Raw genomic sequence first — 19,584 nt, 5'->3', positions numbered from 1 at the left:
ATATAGACTAATTACGAAACTAATTGCACAGTTTGCGACTAATTTGCGAGACGAATCTTTTAAGCCTAATTAGTCCATGATTTGACAATGTGGTGCTACATTAACATGTGCTAATGATGGATTAATTAGGCTTAATAAATTTGTCTAGTGGAGTACTGACGGATTCTGTAATTTATTTATTTTATTAGTATCCGAACAACCCATGCAATACCCTCATATGATATCTCCTAAATTTTAGTCACCGAATCCAAACACCCCCTTACATTTCAAATATTTTGTTTGCTATATGCAGCCTGCTAGCTTTGGCGGCTTAACTTGTCACGTGGACAGTCACTGAGCATCTTGTTCTGCTTCTGGATGATGAGTAAAGGTTATTACTCAACGAAGGAATTTCCACTACATAACATAAACAATGAGGGTCTCTCAGACAAACGAGTTAGCAGTTGCTGCGGCATCTTCTTCGTCAAAGGTATTTTGCTCCCTCTCTAAAATGCCAGCGTGGAGAAGCAAGGCCCAAAGATGAGTCAGAAATTCCCCTCCATTTGCCAGATGTTCGATGTGAGCTTTTGCATTGGTTGATGGAGCTATGTACAGCATCATCTCAGTCCAGAAATCTACTAGTATCTTCCAGTGCATGCCATCTCCTATCTCCTCAAGTTGCCGTCCAAGAAGGAACCCATTGGTCAGAATCCGCTCATCTGACGGTTGCACGCTACAAGTTCTCATCATTCTGTATAGTTCAGGCAAAGCCATATGTTTTGGAAACATATTTTGGGCATCGCATCTCGCCACCTCAAATATGATCCTGGTGTCTAATTCGTCATCAGGAAGTAAATCTGGGACAAATGCCATCAGATATGCACAATATTTTGATAGTGTTGGGAACTGAGACAGCATCTTGGTCTTCCCTTCCACAAGACTCTGCAATATCACAGTACTCAGTCGCGATATGCCAAATCAACATGGTGCTGGTGTGGTACTCTTGCTGGCATGCCCATAGAAGCCCATGCAGTGCGTTGTGTCGCAATGAGAATGTGCCATTCGATAGGTTGCCATCGCTACCTTTGAGAGTCCAAGCAATTGCTAACTTCACATCCCTGGACAACAAAATATATTTTGGCCTGGGAATACTGTACAGTGTCCAAGATACTCACCAAAGAAACGCCCAGACATGGATCCTATAGTGTCGTAAATGCCTGATCGACCATGTAAATCCTGTAGTAATGCGTGCTGGCCAATCTTACTTTGCCAGTATCCCAATAACCGGGGAAGCTTTACTGTAAAACGTACTGAATCCGAATGGGATGTCTTTCCCAGAGATAGACCGACGAACAAGCTGTACCTTAGCCCAATCAGATGATAAGTACAGATAAAGCTGTAGCAGCTCTAGTGACAAAGGCAGTAGCATGATTAGCACTGCAGCAATGACCATCCCGGTTGAGTTGTAGCTTTTGCTTTTTCTGTGGATGAAATCTTTAACAGTAGCTAGTATTGTGAGGGGGTATATAACAGCTTTAGCAGTACCCAGTAGGATGGTACACTTACCAAGTTCAGTGTTGCCAGAAGCAGCACCGGTGAAGAAAGTGGTCATGTGCAAAGGCCAGCTCTGCCTCAATCACCCTATATGCAGCTTCACAATCCAAAAGCAATCCTTTGAGGACAAGGTCACGTGTTTTCTGAAGCTTTGATTCAGGACAAGAGAGGCCAAAGAAACGACGCCTAATCAGCCGAAACAAGGCAAAGGAAAGGCACACCTCCTTCAGCTGTTTGCCATCACTTGTGCCTAATGGGCCTTCATCACAAGACCAGATCCTGCCAACCGTAATCTCTATATGATGAACAGTTGTAGAGGAATCATCAATCTTATCACAGACAAGGTATCCATAACCTGCCAAGGTAACAGGATTGTAGTTGGTGGATTCCATGTGCTCACTCTTCATGTGAACCTGAACATCTCTGCTTTCTTTGTCCAGGGAATGGAATAGATGAGCGCTGTAATAGACCTGAAATCGGTAAGCTTTGATACATCATCAATCTTCCACATGGCAACGAGGCTGAGCACGAACAGGAGCTGCTGAACAGAGCGCCTCGTGTTCTGCTTGTTGTCATCGACTCTGTAGGCCGTCATGGAGTTCGTCCCAGCTAGAGCCATGACAAAGGGGAAAGCACACGCTCGAAGCAGCTCGCTCCCAGCGACGGAAGGCGAGGACCGAGCGAGGCCCAGAGTGTAGATCAGCAGAGGGGGGTTGATGGTGTACGCCAGCCAGAGCGAGTGCCTGATGTACGTGTTGCTAGAGCGGCGCCGCTACCAGCCAAAGACGACCTGGACCGCGTGCAGCAGAACCGATAGCATGAAGAGCACTTCGACCTGGGCGATGATGCCTCTTTCTGTGTGCAACCAAGAAGCAGAATCTTCAGCAGCCTTTGTCACACTCACTTTGGATTCACTTAAGTGCAAGATACTCGATGCACTCATCATCTGCTTGCAGGGTTAATTAATCTTGAAGCATGGACACTTCGACAGACAGGTTCTGCTTCAGTTCTGATGAGTCATGTGTGCATCGGACATATCAATAGCAGCGGTTAATAAAGAATTGTGAGATTTCAGTTATGATGACGTCTACAGAGTAGAGACACGCAAACATGTAATATATATATATATATATGTGTGTGTGTGTGTGTGTGTGTGTGTGTGTGTGTGTGTGTGTGTGTGTGTGTGTGAGAGAGAGAGAGAGAGGAATCAAGAATGACTCATGTGAACTAATGAACTAACTAGCACTAAAAGACAGTTTAAACTCTAAAAACTAATACTAAAAGACAACCTTATATATTAACCAAATCAAGCAGGCAAAGAAATGACTCTTGATAGCGTAAACGCATACCGTGAACAGATCTTCTTGAGAGAAGATGGTGGTGTGGCATCAGTAGAACAAGGATGGCTGATTTATAGCTCGCAGCCATCCTGCTGGCGCCTCCACCACTGAACCGCGGTTCAGATTGAACAGTTTGCAAGTGAGGCGGATCCATCCTAACCAGCTTGAGTATCACCGTCGTCGAGTGGACGGATCCATCGAGTCCCAGGCCACCGCCACCAGGTCTTGGGAGTTCTTAGGTCTCTGCGCACCGGACCAGCCAATAGCCTCTCAGCTAGGGAGCAGAGCTTCATTTTTTTTCCCACCTCGCAGCCAAAGAACCGTGCGTCAGTTGGAGCGTCAGATCATGACGGATGACTCACGAGGACCATCCTGGTGAGTGCCTTGAGCGCTCCCCGGAGAGGATGATGACGAGGAGACGAGGGCGAGAATGGGAGAGCGTGGCGGCGAGAGTTGTGCGGCGCGAGTGGGGCGAACTACGCATGCGCCGTACATCGGCGGCGCCCAGCCGGCGGTCCGCCTTCGCCGGGGCTTAATGGAGCCAGGCCGGGCCGTAAAAAGGGCCAGGCCTATGCTATGCAGACCCGGTGAAAACTAATGGTGACGAGGGCGACAAGAACAGAGCGTGGCGGCAAGGGTTGCGCGGGCACCGGCCGGACAAGCCACCGTCGGTACCGCGGCGGCGCCCATCCGGGCTCCAGTCGTCCGGCGGCTTAACTGAGTCACCAATCTAGGCCAGACCGGGCCGTGGAAAGGCCGGCCTATGCTATGCAGGCCCAGTGAAGACGGTTCGTGGCAGGGTTTTTCTTAGTGGGAAAAAAAGTCTTTTTGATCCGTCAACTTTCACGATCTGATTTTCCACTCTTATCTATAACGGGATTTTTAAACCCCTCAACTTTTAAAACGGTTTGTGTTTGCACCTGGGCAGTTTTAGACAATGGTTTTGTCTGATGTGGTGCCAAGTCAACCACGAAGAGGGAAATTGTACTTTTTTTTATTCTTCAAATAACAACTATTTTTATGAATATTTTTTATGAAAATTTTATGCAATTAAAAATCCTAAAATCTAGTTTAGTCTTAGAAAATCCATAGAAAGTTTATTTCAGCTCATAAAATTATGAAACCAGTTTCATAGTTTTTTCTAAAATCATGTTCTATCTTATGGTGCCTAAATTGAAACTGTCTATGAACTCATTGTGCTTTTTATTTGCTAGTAGATGCTCTTGTATCTACTATAATTAGTCTACGTCGATGACCCGGACTATGAAAAAGTTCAGGGGACTTTGACGACAACACAGGTGTCATATAATGATGTAACAGCCTCACACTTCATCCTATTTAGACACTACTTGGTACAACTTTGGGGAGATGGGCTTCCCTGAGAAGTCACACAAATGGAGGAAAAGTGTAGCCAAAATAAGCTAATCTAATCCAATTTCTACATTTTTAGTAAAACTGGGGCTACGAGGAGAAGTGATACCAGGAAAAGCTATAAAAATGTGTCATTTAGCTTCGAGTTTTAGCTCATTTTGGCCATAAGTATCTTATATGCTATACCAAATAGGTCCTTAGTATGAACACAAGTGCCACTTGATTCCGTTGGGTGCTCCATCAGCGGATTACTGATGGATTCTGTAATTTGTTTTTTGCGATACTCTATGTGACACCCATAGTTCGTATGATCCTGCCCTGTTCTTGCTTCCTATTCCGTATTCCCCAATTCCGATTCCAGTTACCCGGTTGTTAACAGCCGGGACGCGCCCTTTGCAGCAGCATAGCACGAGTCTCGATCTCCTGATTCCTCAACCTTTTTTTTTAGAACACCTGATTCCTCAACCTGGTGACGTGCTGCCTGTGAATTTGAATACGGAGTACAAGATTGTGTGTTCAGTTGTGCGTGTGCCTGTGAAGTTGTGATGCATCGGTCTTGTTCGGGTGTGAAACCGAGTGACCGAACTGTAGGTCCATGTCATTAAATGGGTCATAATTTGGGGTCTCGGGACAGCCCAATCAGCCAGCCTGCCGGCTTGACCACCTCAAGACGTTGCTGCACAAGGAGCTCAATTATTTGCCCCCAACAATCTCATTAAAATAAAGAGACAATGACAGACAGACAGATCCCCATCGCCAAATTAAAGTACAGACAGATTCAACCAGCCAGCAGGCCAGCCATTGCGGCTGATCTGATCGATGGGGCGTTGCCGTTGCTTCCCGGTTGCGTTGAGCAAGCTAATCGCCTTGGAACCGGAAGACGAAGATAACGTCGTCGAAAGGCCGGAAGAGCTGATCAATCGCTACGTGAGGCTTATGACGGCCACAGCCAACATTACAAGCGGTCTTGGGACGCTGGCGTTGCTGTGGTCCACCGTCGTCCTCCTCGGAGGCTTCGTCGCCGTTCTGGGGATGAAGGACTTTTGGACTCTCACCCTACTCAGCTTCCTAATGGCGTTCAGGTATGCATGTACCAAATCTTGTTTTGCCATGCATCTCCGATCCTCTCTGGAACTTAACACTGCACGTATGGCACTCTTATTGTCCTTAATTTTCCCTTTCTTCTCGTACATCCTATCAATTCTTCTATCTTGTTTCCTTAATTATTGTTACATATGAATGAAAATTAATTGAGGGGTTCACATATATACCTTACTATATACTTAGTTGAATTTCCCGAACGTTGCTGGGGTGGTTAGAGAGTAACTAATTTTAACTTATATTGTTGATGATTGCATTGGTTCAAATATATATTAATATAGATTTCAAAGTGCAAGTTATGTAAGGAAATATATTGGGAAAGCTATTTAGCACAACAGTGGATCGGACATGTTTTATTGTGTCGGCCGTCGGGTGAAGAAAGTTAATGGGCACAGAACTGGATCGATTTAGTATTATGACCAATGAGAATTGAGAAGGTGTGGTGCATTTGTTCGGAAAGGTACCCACGTAAACTAAAGGAACCGACGCCTATGTTACTGGCAACTTTTCTTTTTCTTTTCTTATCATTTTTTGTTTTTCTATATACTAGCAAACGTGTCTTAGAATCAGACTTCGTATCAATCATCCATGGACGTGAGTTGTAACTCATACGAGCACGGGTCATATGAGTCCGGGTTCACATACGAGACAGTTTGGGAAGTAAAAAAGTGGGACAGAAGAAACTCTTAACTATCTAATAGTATGGGGGAGATGACAAAATAGGATGAAATTTTGGCTCTTTAATATTACATGTAGATAGATATATCCATGAATGAAACAAATAACATGGGAAAACTTACAGCGAGGATGAACCGTGCATATGCGTGAGTAGTCTATGCAACATTCAACGTTGACGTTATTCCTCATTGTTAGGTCTTCTCCTCACTATTAAGAGAAACATAATGCTAGGGCTTGTATTCCAGAGCTTTAACCACAATGATGTGCGCAGAGATACTTTCCCATGTTAACCTTAATTCCTTACAAAGCCTAATACCATATAAGAAGTGGTGTAAGTGACGAATACGTGATTGTGCCAATTCTATTTGTTGGAAAGCAAGCGTGTGAAAGCGAGAGAAATGGATGGAACTTATGATTGTATTGATTGATGAACAGTAAATGTCTGTGTATAGAACTACTGTTCTGCAGCTGGCTATAGAATAACTTATTCTGTGACCACTCTGAGTTACGATAATTACTATGCTAATTTATATGATTATAGCAACTCCCTGCTATGTAATTTACTATAACGTTAAGGTAAATAACCACATGTGTTATAGTAACACAACTATCATAAATATGTATTAACTTTATCGTAAATTAGTTTAAAAATTAGGTGGCTATAGAATAACTTATTCTGTAGCTAGCTACTGAATACAGAGAAATAGTCCCTTTGTTAGGGACACAAGTGTGTGTATATATATACACACACATATACACACGGTAGTGCTATTCTACACCCTAGGCCACCGCCGTGGAGATCTAGATGTGAGTTGAGAGAAAATACAAGGATAGAAAAATGACGGATAGATAGGGTGTCAGAGTTATTTATTTGTTGCAAAATTTGGAAGGATAGGAACTTGAATGGCGTAAACTAAATAGAAAAAATTTCGTTCACCCGCCATAAATATCTAGTACTACGTTGATTGATGGTTTGACTGTTGCAATGCATTAGACTATCATATCATAGTTGCAGCATGGCATACTACAACATAAGGTCGTGGCTAGGTACTAGTAAATATCAGGAGTTAAGAAATAGTAATTAGTTCACCGGCATACAGCAGCGCTCCGTCAGTGCGTTGAATACTATTTAGCGTGCAGGGAGCTAAAGTATGTGTATGTGTGTGTATATATATCATCAATTATACTTGTCATCTATCGTAGTCAGCCTTATGCCGCGCTGACCAAAGTGCAAATTTGATACTATTCCACAGGGTGGTTGACAATTATGACAAGGAGTTTAAGAGAGGGATTTATACGGAAGAGGCCAAAATCATGAGTTTTATCAGGCGTCAGAAATGGATCCATGAGGGCCTGGCCATGTGTCAAAGAATCATGCTGGGTATGGCCTTATTACCCAAGTATATTTTGTTGCGCTGCCTTGCGCTACTTGTCTTCAATGTTGCGCCGTTTGTGAGCCTGGGGATCTCAGTGCGGCGTCTTGTACGACGAGATTATGGCGACGCCGGAGGAGATGTTGCCAACAGAGCAAAACTGAATGCCGCACTGGACATCTTCTATGCTCTAGTTCTGTTGCAGAGTCTATTCGTCCTGTACTGGGTTACCCTTGATGTGATGTTATACTCGTCAGTTTCGGAAGTCACGGCTGTGACGAGCAAACAATATGGAGGTGAAGAATGGAGTTTAACGCTAGTTGATATGTACCGTTCAGAAACAAGAAGGAAGTTTAGGAAGGACGGGGAGCTGCCCGGCAATTGGAACTTCATCACCTACGGCGTTGAGTTGCTCCAGTCTGCATCTGGGGACGATGACCACCGATGGGGAGCAAGGATACTAGACAAGCTGATCTCTGGCAAGGATAAATCTGTAAGGCAGGAGCTGCTATCTTCCAGGCTCTCTATTCAGAATCTGATGGGCATGATTGGTCGTCGGAGAGGCGCAGCTGATGGTGACATGGAGAACAGAGAACGCGCCACAACCATTGTTGCACACCTTGCCAGTGACCTCCATATAACAAGCTTCCCGGGTACATTGCAGTGCATTTGTTCCCTACTTGAAAGCACTAGCAGCTGTGACTGTGAACCAAAGTTGCATGCCTGTCCGTCGGGAAATCCTGACGAGGAACGACAAGCAGTCGTCGTCAGTTCATCATCTTCCGGGTTAGCCGCCATGAGGAAAACAACAACAACTCTACACGAACAGATTAAGAAAGCCCTTGAGGATGATCCCGGCATCAGGGCTCTGCAAGTACGCAAGGAGCTGAAGAAATATTTTGAATCCAAGTACCGCCGCTCCTATAAATCTAGAGGAGCCAAAGAGCTGATTTCTCAGGGCCTCCTGATTCTTGAGAGGCTCACACAGGACCAAGGGAACTGTACAGAGATAAGTAAGGACCAAAGGCTCCTCTCTAAGATCACGTCACCACTGATGAGAAGCGCAAGCCATGGCAACTTCCTCACCAATCTGAGCGACAACACAACGGTTGAAATGCTAAGCAAGTCACTCACAGTGCTGAGCAGGCTACTTACCGGTCCTGGAGATGACGTAACAAGGCTGCACCAGAAGCTGGCGAGTAACACAGAAGCTGTCAGCAATCTGATGGGTATCTTGGAGAATGACAGTGAAGGTGCCCAGAAACTGCATGAACAAGCCCTGGAGATCCTGACAGAGTTAGCATTCGATGATTCTTTCAAAGAACTGGATTTTAACAAGCTTTTCAAGGCCCTGCTACGTATCTTCCTCGAGAAAGAGACCAACAATAATGCTACATCTCAAGTGGAACAAGCGGACACAGAGAGAGCACCCAAACTGAGGGGAAATGCAGGGGAAGCACTGGCCAGACTGCTTCCTGTTCGCGCTGCAAGAGGTATAATTTCCAAGCAAGAGGCGATCGACTTATTGAACAAGGTAACTCGCAACCTTGGCCTCTGCATCGCTTGTTATCTTGTTTGCAGTTTCTGAGATGTCACTTAAGCATATTATTTCTGTAGGTTCCAAATACTTTCCCCCACAGTTCATACGCTGATACGCATTTAGTGTGTTTGGGTCGACATTAGTATCCCTTCCGATCCCAAACATACACCATTTTACTAAGATAAATCCATCCGTTCCAAATTATAGGTCGTTTTGGGTTTTCTGAGTTCATAGATTTTGTTATGTATCTATATATAGATTATGTCTAGGTACATAATAAAACCTATATATGTAGAAAGTTAAAACGATTTATAAATTGGAATGGAGGGAGTACTCTGTGATATAGGTTGTTTTCTAGGCAATTTGGTCATCGATAACCATTTAAGCTGCTACCTGATATTGGCATCAGATACACTACACTAGTTCATGAAACCATACTCTCGCACGGCCGGTAGAATCTTAGGAGATATAAACATTAGATATCATTTTTTAATACCTCTGACTAATTAAAAATACTTGTATTAATCTGCATGTTTTTTCTCTTATGTCATTTTCTAACACAAGACATAATAGATAATTTGTACTCTCTAACTAGTTATGATAAACTTATCAATTCCTAATCAATATTTTTTCATCTATATCTATTTTTTTATTTTACACGGCACCTCTGAGCATGAATTTAGTTATAACCTTAACTTAAATAATGGTGGCTCTTATTTCAGCACATATCTTATGACATCATGAATTTAAATTTTAATTATCAAATTTAATCTATACATATTTTTTATCCTCAAGTTAAGTTAATACTTGTATCCTTATTGTATCTTTTATTATGTTCTTTAGTATTTTTTAAAGTAAGGTTTTAGATCATAGATTACACTCTTGAGTACTAAGATGGTATAACATTGCTCAAGATTAGTGGTAGAGCTTGAAGTGAGATTTAGAATAATGTTGCAGTGCTAAAATTAAGAGGATATTAATTTAAGTCTTATAATGACTTGTTATTCCAAAGAAATCTCAAATGCCAAGAAGATTATAGCCACCTGTAGTCCGCATTAACCTCTCCACTTCTCCAGATGTTTGAATTTTCTTATGAAGGAATTATATGTGCAGTAATAGTTATAACATCAATAAAGATATGTCAAATATTTTAGTTAAAATGTAAAAATAGATCTAAATTTCTATGGCTATTAATATTGTTTTAAACACTTCGTTGGTATCATTAGTATATTAGTAGTATATATTAGGGGTTTATTTTGAATTATGTTTCATAATGGCAGGTGTAGGCAATTTAGATGAAAATCTAGGGGGTTATGACATAGATGGGTAATTTATATACCAATTTAGAGTGTTCTTGAATTATCTTTCATAATAGCAGAGGAGGGTAATTTTGATACAAATTTGGGTTTTACTTAATGTATTTTTCATAATGGTAAATGTGAGTATTTTTTATAAAACAGAATAGATGTAATGGTTATCATTGGCGACGATGATTAGATCATACTAAATTAAAGACCAGATGTATTTTATTATTGCGATAATTTCTAGCCGCTTCTGGTGAGAATTAACATAGAGGCTCTGTTAGGACCTCTAGTTAGTAATAGTAGTATGCATACGAAACTACAAGGGTCATCTTAATTTGTTCAAATAATCCATTAACTCCTCTCAATAATTTACGTACAGATAAAATGTCATGCTTGTTTCACTAGAGATGAATTGCATCAATCTGTATCATGTATGATACGATCGTAGTATTGCTGATCATTTGTATTAAATTATGTTTCTTGCAGGTTCTCCATAAAATACTATCTAGTAAAATGGGAACAACTGCAGATGCGGTAGAGATTGTCGTAGAAAACCAGCCCCAAGAAGATGCAGACACTGACAGTGTACAGCCTCCCATTCAGGAAAATGAAAAGCAATCTGAAGAAAGAAAATTTATGGCAGCCATGTTATCCCTCGCCGTGGTGATATGCAACGAAAATATGATCAGTAAAGAAGATTTTGCTTGTGCCACCCCTCGAGATGGAGCAGTGGCAAAGAAGCTCAAGGAAATATTACAAGTAAACAAACAGAGCACGGCTCAGTGTTTGAGGATAGTGAAGCTTACCTGCCAGGTGGTTATAGTCATGGTTGAAGTGAAACCCAGCTGCATCGCACATTTCAATGAACACAATTTCAAGGGAACACTGGCCGAGGCATTGGAAACCATGTCGGAGGTTGATGACTGCATGCTCTTTGCTGGGAATGAATGTGAGGTGATCAAGCCTGCGAGGTCTCTTACTTCTCTTGTGAAGGAAGCACATGAACTCCTGAAGACAGCACAAGAACAGGGTAACTGGTATGTCTGAATGATCAAGGGGACATCGTTAAGTATATATATTATTGTTATCAATATCTGAATGGAACCTGGACGTGCATATCGTGCTTCTGAAACCCTCCGGTGCCTAATAGATTGGTTCTGGGTTTGATGTGCGTAAGTATTTGTTTGAGGCGAGCTCCCTCTTATTTATAGTACTGTGGATCCGGGGCCGATCCAAAAAAGACTTGCCAAATATATTAGGCACTAGTTTTTGTGGATTTATTACTTGTGTACCAAGTTAACATGTTGGCTGAGATCACGTTCGAACATGTACTTGTTAGCTGAGACGACCTCATTCTCAATTCCTGTTTCTTTTGACATGTTTGCTTCAATTCTCCACAGACATTACAAGGGCACGGTGTCACCACTCTTTATTGAAGGCTAGTTGCTATTAGGCGAAACGAAATAAGTGAATCGAAAGTGAACGGGTCAACAGGTGCTGAAGATTTCACCTCTTGGTTACACACATAAAGAGGCATCATCACTCAGCTTCAAGTGTTCTTCGTGCTATCGGTTCTCCTGCACGCGGTTCAGGTCGTCTTGGGCTGGCGGCGGCGGTGCTCTACGAATGCATACATCAAGCACTCGCTCTGGCTGGCCTACACCATCAACACCCCTCTTGTGATCTATACTCTTGGGCTTGCACGGTCGTCTCCGCCTTCTGCCGCGAGCCAGTTGCTTCAGCGTGTGCTTTTCCGCTCGTCATGGCCCCGGGTGTTAGATAATCTACTACTTTCTTGTGTGAATACACGGCAAGGGAATGCGGCGTCGAAAAGGCTCCTTGCTGTGGTACTATAGCCGTTGCAAAGAAGCGCCGAACGGCTCACCTGCTGCACTGTAGCCACAGTAAGGACATGCGCAGAAGTCAGTTCTGCTGTATTATCTAGTCACTGTAGCAGCATGGCAACTGTACTACGACTAGATGGATAGAGTTGTATATATAGTTTGCCACTGCAACTCAGTAAAACAGAGAGTTCAGATTTGTCATCTCCTATACAGGGCTCTAGCCAACGCTGGTATCTCTGCTGTGTGTGTATGTTCTGTTCTCCCTCACTTCTTCTACCTCTAGACATATTGTGTGGTCAGACAACGCCTGTCGTGGTCGGCCGTGCTCAGCAAGACTAGTGAGTGGTCGACTCACCTGAGCCAGTGATCCTGTGTGGACTAACAAGTGGTATCAGAGCTATACAAGCGCCGTCACCGGACTAACCGCTAGCGATGACGGACGGTTCGGAGATGGGCGACAGCAATGGCCCTACTGTGGCTACCCAACCACGACAGCAGGTCGTTGTTCGCATGGTGCGGGAGGTCAGCTGCACCAGTTGGCCGACGCTGACTCGTACCAATTATGGAGAGTGATCGGTGACCATGAAGGTCAAGCTCAGAGCCTGACAGCTCTGGAATGCTGTTGACAAGGACACCGACAATGAAAAAGATGACATGTAGGCTATCATCGCTACTGTACCGGCAGAGTACAGGGAGCCGTTGGGGACGAAAAGCCCTGCTAAGGAGGCGTGGGAGGCTATTGCGGCAATGCGCGTCGGTTCTGACAGCGCAAAGAAGGCGACAGTCCAGCTTCTGAACAGGAGTACGCCAACCTTAAGTTCAAGGATGGTGAATCGGTGGAGCATTTCTCCCTCCGCCTACAGACGCTCATCACCAAGCTGAAGAGCCACGGTGTCACCATCAACGAAGAGGAGGCGGTCTCCAAGTACCTCCACTCTGTGCTGACAAAGTACATTCAGATCGCTCTTTCCATAGAGACAATGCTGGACTTGGTCACCCTCACCATTGAGGATGTGACAGGCCATCTGCGAGCGGTGGACGAACGCCTGGAGCAGGCGACAGCAACGAAGGACTGCAGCAAACTGCTGCTGACAGAGGAGGAGTGGGCTGCTCGGAGGAACTCCGGGGTAGCCTCCTCTAGCCGCGGTGGCGATGGCAAGCGCCGCGGCAAGGCTTCTTCGGAGAGGAAGAAGCAGGTCGACCCCAACGCCTGTCAGCGCTACGGGAAGACAGGCCATTGGGCACGGGAGTGCCCAAATCGCAAGCAAAAGAAGAAGGTTGAGGCTCATCTGACGTAAGCTCATGCTGAGGATGAGGCCACTATCCTGATAGCAATGTTCTGTGCACTGCACGATGTCGAGGCCAAGGAGAAGGGAGAGGTGTTGACGGTGGAAGGACCTGGGAAGGCCCTGAAGGCTGTCAACCTCGACGAACCATGCGGCCAAGTCCTCCTCGGACGTGTGGGCACTGACCAGAAGCAGTGGTGGTACCTGGACTCTGGTGCCAGTAACCACATAACAGCTTCAAGGCAGCCTTCTCCGAGCTCGACGGCGATGTTACCGGTACAGTGAAGTTTGGTGACAGCTCAAGGGTGGCTATCCAAGGGTGCGGCAGCATCATCTTCAGGTGCCAGAACGGGGAGCACCGCGCGCTAACGGATGTATATTACATCCCGCAGCTGCGTTCAAGCATCATCAGCATTGGCCAGCTGTATGAGCGCGGTAGCGAGGTACTGATCAAGGACGGAGTCCTTAGGATCAGGGACTAGGAACAACGACTTCTCGCTAAGGTGAAGAGGTCCCAGAACCAGTTGTACCTGCTCGACCTGAAGGTAGAGCAGCTGGTGTGCCTGGCGGCAAGGCACACTAAGGAGCCGTGGTTGTGGCATGCCCGTTTCGAACATCTCAGCTTCGACGCGCTTGGTCGACTGGAAAAAATGGTCTGAGGGCTACCCCACATCGAGCACGGAGGCGAGCTATGTGACAGCTACCTGGCTGGGAAGCAGAGGAGGCTGCCATTCCCAAAGGTGGCCAAGTATCACGCAGAGGACGCTCTCAAGCTCGTCCATACCGATCTCTGTGGGCCGATCATGCCAGCCACAAACGGTGGTCGGCGGTACTTCCTCCTGCTCGTGGATGATTGCAGTTGCTACATGTGGCTGCAACTTCTAACAAGCAAGGATGAAGCGGCGGCGGCGATCAAGAAGTTCAAGATGCGCGCGGAGGCCGAGAGCGACAAGAAGCTCCGCGTGCTGAGGACTGATCGCGGCAGCAAATTCATTTCGGTGGAGTTTGCTACGTAATGCGTGGATCAGGGTGTGGTGAGACACCACACCGCGCCGTACTCGCCACAACAAATGGCATGGTGGAGCGACGGAACTAGACGGTGGTCGGCATGGCTCGATCCATGATGAAGGCCAAAGGCATGTCGGCAAGGTTCTGGGGTGAGGCGATGACCACGACGGTGTTCATCCTCAACCGCGCTCCCACCAAGGCCCTGAAGGGCAAGTCGCCATTCGAGGCTTGGCATGGACGTAAGCCGAGCATGTCCTTCCTCCGGACATTCGGCAGCATCGGCCATGTCAGGAAGACGAAGCCGGTCCTGACCAAGCTAGAGGACAGGAGCACACCAATGGTGTTCCTAGGCTACGCAGAGGGTACCAAGGCGTACCGGCTCTACGACCCACGCGGAGACAAGGTGCTTGTCTCGTGCGATGTCATGTTCGACGAGAAGGCGACTTGGGACTGGAATAGTCCGAGCACGGGGGAAGCTGGTGGCATCACCAGCACCTTCGTCGTCGAGCACTTGGTCATCCACGGTGGTGGAGATGCTGGGAAAGAGGTGCCGAGCACTTCAGGAGGGGTGCCGAGCACTCCAGCAATAGAGCCGAGCACTCCTAGGGCAGTGTCGAGCACTTCGGGAGGGATGCCGGGCACTCCGGGAGGAGTGCCGAGCACTCCTAGAGCGATGCTGAGCACACCAGGAGTGGTGTCGGAAGGTTCTGCAGTGGTGGCGACCACTGCAGGACGGGTGCCGAGCACTCCCATAGCAGAGCCAAGAGGTCTTGAAGTGGTGCCGACCACTCCAAGACTGAGGCTCGGCACTCCTACAGTGGTGCCGAGCACTACAGGAGTTATGACGAGCTGTCTAGGAGTAGTGCCGAGCACTACATCCGGGGTGCCGAGCACTCCGGTGGAACAGGGAACTCCATCAACACTGATCGAGTTCGCCTTACCTCCAAGTGACATCACTGAGTTCGTGGATGCCTTCCACGAAGGTGAGGAGGTGCGGTTCTGTAGGCTGGATGACATCGTCGGCGGCACAGGACCCTCAGGCCTGGCGGGTCGGCTGCTCAATGACCCAGAGCTACTGCTCGTCAGTACAGAGGAACCACCCATGTTTGCGCTGGCCGAGCGCGATGGAAATTGGCGACGGGCGATGCTGGAGGAGATGAAGGCGATCGAGGAAAACAAGACTTGGCAGCTCATCGATCCACCTCCAGGATGCCGTTCGATCAGCCTGAAGTGGGTATACAAAGTCAAGCGGGACGAGCAAGGGGCCATTGTCAAGTACAAGGCGCGCCTCGTCGCCCGAGGCTTTATCCAGCGCGAGGGCATCGACTTTGAGGAAGTCTTTGCGCCGGTAGCGCGCATGGAGTCCGTCCGTTTGCTACTAGCTTTGGCAGCAGCAAAGGACTGGCGCGTCCATCACCTGGACGTTAAATCAGCCTTCCTCAACGGCGAGCTGGCAGAGACGGTCTTCGTTAGACAACCTCCGGGTTTCGCCATCAAGGGAGCGGAGCACAGGGTGCTCCGACTGGGCAAGACACTCTACGGGCTGCGGCAAGCCCCATGAGCGTGGAACGCCAAGCTTGACGCCACGCTGGGCGAGCTTGGGTTCACAAGGTGCGCAACCGAGCACGCGCTCTACATGTGATGATGGGGGAAGGAGGAGCTCATCGTCGTCGTGTATGTGGACGACTTGATCGTCACCGGCGCACGCGTGGAGGATATCGACATCTTCAAGCGTGAGATGGTGGCTCGTTTTTGAATGAGCGATCTCAGCGTGCTCTCCTACTACCTCGGCATCGAGGTGAGACAGGGGAAGGAGGCACTCACGCTCGGTCAGAGCACATATGCCTCGAAGCTGTTGGAGCGGAGCGGCATGGCCGAGTGTAAGCCATGCGTGACTCCGATGGAGGAGCGGCTGAAGCTGACGAAGGCCAGTACTACGGTGAAGGTCCATGTAACACTCTACCGGAGTATCGTCGGTGGTCTGCGCTACCTAGTCCACATGAGGCCGAACATTGCGTTCGTCGTGGGCTACGTCAGTCGCTTCATGGAGGATCCCAGAGTGGATCACTGGGCTGCAGTGAAGCGGCTACTACGCTACATCAAGGGGACGGTGGATCAGGGGATCGTCTCTCCCAAGACCGGCGGAAGTAGGCTGCAGCTCACTGTGTTCAGCGATGCAGACATGGCGGGGGGACATCGACGGACGGCAGAGCACCCCTGGCGTGCTCATCTTCCTCGGGTTAGCCCCAATATCATGGTTGTCGCTGAAACAAAAGGTGGTGGTGCTATCTACGTGCGAGGCAGAGTACGTAGCGGCGGCCACAGCGACGTGCCAAGTTGTGTGGCTACGCCGGCTGCTGGGCGAGCTGACCAGTGTGGAAGCTCACCCACCAGCACTGATGGTGGACAACCAGCCCGCCATTGCCCTCACGAAGAATCCGGTTCTCCATGACCGGAGCAAGCACATCGACGTTAAATTCCACTTTCTCAGGGACTGTGTCAATGGAAGGCAGATTGTCATCGAGTTCATTGAAACTGGTCGGCAACTCGCGGACGTCCTCACTAAGCCGCTCGGACGTCTTCGACTCACGTAGCTGAAGAAGATGATCAGCATGGAGGAGGTACAAGGGATAGCAGTAGGATTAGGGGAAGAATTGTTAGATAATCTACTGCTTTCTTGTGTGAACACACAGTAAAGGAATGCGGAGCCGAAAAGGCTCCCTGCTGTGGTACTGTAGCCGTTGTAGAGGCAGGCGTCGAACAGCTCACTTGCCGCACTGTAGTCACAGCAGGGACAGATGTAGAAGTCAGTCCTGCTGTGTTATCTAGTCACTGTAGTAGCATGACAGCTGTACTAGGACTAGATGGATAGAGTTGTATATATAGTTTGCCACTGCAACTCAGTAAAACAGATAGTTCAGATTTGCCATCTCCTATACAGGGCTCCCGCCAACGCTGGTGTCTCTGCTGTGTGTGTATGCTCTGTTCTCCCTCGCTTCTTCTACCTCTAGCCATAGTGTGTGGTCGGACAACATCTGTCGTGGTCGGCCGTACTCGGCAAGACTGGTGAGTGGTCGACTCACCTGAGCCGGTGATCGTGTGTGGGCTAACACTGGGGAGCACCAACTCCATGACAGCCTACAGTGTTGACGACATCAAGCAGTACATGAGGCACTTCATCCAGCAGCTTCTTCGTGTGCTCAGCCTCTTCGCCATGTGGAGAGCTAACGAAACGATTCTTACAAGCTCCAGTTTCCTTGTGCCCCTCTTGTATCTATTCTTGACTGCTTTGTTGCTCTCAGTGAATGGGGGGAGGATTTACGCAAGCATGACTGCGAGCAGTTTCCTGGACAAACAAAGCAGATATGTTCAACTTCACATGAAGAGTGAGCACACGAAATCAACCAACTATAATCCTGTTACCCTGCATGGTTACAAATACCCATTCTACGAGGACTATTATGACCACGAAGACACAATAATAACGCTAGACAGGATCTGGTGCTCTAATGAAGGCCCATTAGGCACAAGTGATGGCCAATAGCTGAAGGAGGCATGCCTTTCGTTTTCCTTGTTTCGGCTGTTTAGGCGCCGTTTCTTTGGGCTTGCTTGTCCAGAAGCCAAAGCCAAGATTAAGAAAACTTGTCACCTTGTTTTCAAAGGATTGCTACGTGCAGAGGAAAACTATGAAGCTGCATATAGGGTGATTGAGGCAGAGCTGGCTTTTGCACATGATCACTTCTTCACCAGCTGCGCTTCATTCTACTGAGCATTGCTAAATCTGTTATATATCCTGTCACAATACAGAGTTCGATCAAGGACTTCATCCACAGTAAAAACAAGAGCAGTGACTCAACGGGGACAGTAATCGGAGGAGGATTTGACCCCATCGTTACTGCACTAGTAGTAATGGTAGTGCTTATAGCACTGGAGCTGCTGCAGCTCTATCTTTATTTGTCATCTGATTGGGCTAAGGTAAAGCTTGTTCGCCGGTCTATATATTGTTTTCTCAGAACAAATAAGACAGCGCTGGTCTATCTGGTCCATCTTTGGGGCAGACACTTGTTTTGGAATGTTTGGCCTCTTCATTTTTCTTGTACTTGATAGGCATTGCAATAAGCTTCCCAGGATATTGGGATATTGGCAAAATAAGGTTGGCCAGCACGCATTACTAAAGGATTTGCATGGCCGATCATACATCGCTGATATCATGGGAGGCATGTCTGGGTGTTTCTTTGGTAAGTGTCTTGAGTTCCATCCGGTATTCTCAAGAGGGATCTTAAACTCATGCATCAAGGGGCCATACCACATTCAGTTGACCATCGAAGTGAAGCTAGCAATTGCCAGAACTCTGAAAAAAGCCAAAAAGCGTCGCCTATCAAATGGAGCATCCTCATTGCAACGGAACAAACAGAGTGAGCTTCGATGGGCATTTGATCACACCAAAACCATGTTGATTTAGCATGTCGCCACTGAATATTGTGATATTGCAACATCAGATGGAAACGAAGTAGATGGTTCAGTTCCCGATCGTACTATTTCCACAACACTATCAAGTTACTGTGCATATCTGATGGCATTTGTCCCAGAGCTGCTGCCTGACGAAGAATTAGATACCAGAATCACATTTCAGGAGGTGAGACTTGAAGCACATAATATGTTGTCTACAGACACTACACTGCATGCAAAATACGTGTGGATGAAGCATTATAAGGAACAGCAGTCTGATCATGAGCGAATTTTGATTAAAGGGATCCTGCTTGGAAGGAAGCTTGAAGAGATAGGAGATGACATCCGCTGGAAGATACTAGCAGATTTCTAGACTGAGATGATACTATTCATAGCTCCATCACACAATGTAAAAGCTCATATCGAGCACCTGGCAAATGGAGGATAATTTCAGACTCATCTTTGGGCCTTGCTTTTCCACGCTGGCATTCTAGAGAGAAAAAAGTGTAGAGCTTCGACTGGTGCAAATGGGCTTAGCAGTTTAAGGCCTTGACACCGCCTTTGGCAACGTAATGGGACTCTTGCTTTGCATTTTATGACTGAGCTTAGTGACTTGGTCGGGCCTTTAGATAAAGTGGCATCATGAAATTGCAGAGAAATATGATAATGGGTTGCCCGAAATACACAGGATGTGCCATAGTAATTCCCAGGAAGAAGCTTTGGTGCAGAAGCCACTAAAGTATGCACAGTACTTGGA

The 19,584-nt window shown here is 46.8% G+C and overlaps 1 protein-coding gene and 2 pseudogenes across 1 annotated transcript; 2 read left to right on the top strand and 1 right to left on the bottom strand.

Annotated features, from left to right (window-relative positions):
- Positions 1-364: 364 nt before the first annotated feature.
- Positions 365-3,437, bottom strand: LOC136544881 (uncharacterized; annotated as a pseudogene).
- A 1,639-nt stretch (positions 3,438-5,076) lies between these two features.
- Positions 5,077-11,541, top strand: LOC136544879 (uncharacterized). Its single transcript, XM_066536944.1, has 3 exons — positions 5,077-5,326; positions 7,277-8,930; positions 10,727-11,541. The coding sequence occupies exons 1-3, from the start codon at positions 5,181-5,183 to the stop codon at positions 11,285-11,287; spliced, it is 2,361 nt and encodes a 786-aa protein (XP_066393041.1). The 5' UTR covers positions 5,077-5,180; the 3' UTR covers positions 11,288-11,541.
- Positions 11,542-11,566: 25 nt separating this feature from the next.
- LOC136543077 (uncharacterized) lies at positions 11,567-19,380 on the top strand (annotated as a pseudogene).
- Positions 19,381-19,584: the final 204 nt, after the last annotated feature.

The sequence above is a fragment of the Miscanthus floridulus genome, chromosome 3, assembly GCF_019320115.1.
Source record: "Miscanthus floridulus cultivar M001 chromosome 3, ASM1932011v1, whole genome shotgun sequence".
In the NCBI taxonomy this organism is placed as follows: domain Eukaryota; kingdom Viridiplantae; phylum Streptophyta; class Magnoliopsida; order Poales; family Poaceae; genus Miscanthus; species Miscanthus floridulus.
The sequence above is the reverse complement of the archived record's forward strand: the minus strand, read 5'-3'. Positions and strand labels throughout refer to the sequence as shown.

What these genes read in the sequence shown, in the direction of transcription:
- LOC136544879 (XM_066536944.1), top strand. Translation starts at nt 5,181, where the DNA reads ATGACGGCCACAGCCAACATTACAAGCGGTCTTGGGACGCTGGCGTTG. An exon ending in AGCTTCCTAATGGCGTTCAG is followed by an intron (nt 5,327 to 7,276) that starts GTATGCATGTAC and finishes ACTATTCCACAG; the next exon opens with GGTGGTTGACAATTATGACA. An exon ending in CGATCGACTTATTGAACAAG is followed by an intron (nt 8,931 to 10,726) that starts GTAACTCGCAAC and finishes TGTTTCTTGCAG; the next exon opens with GTTCTCCATAAAATACTATC.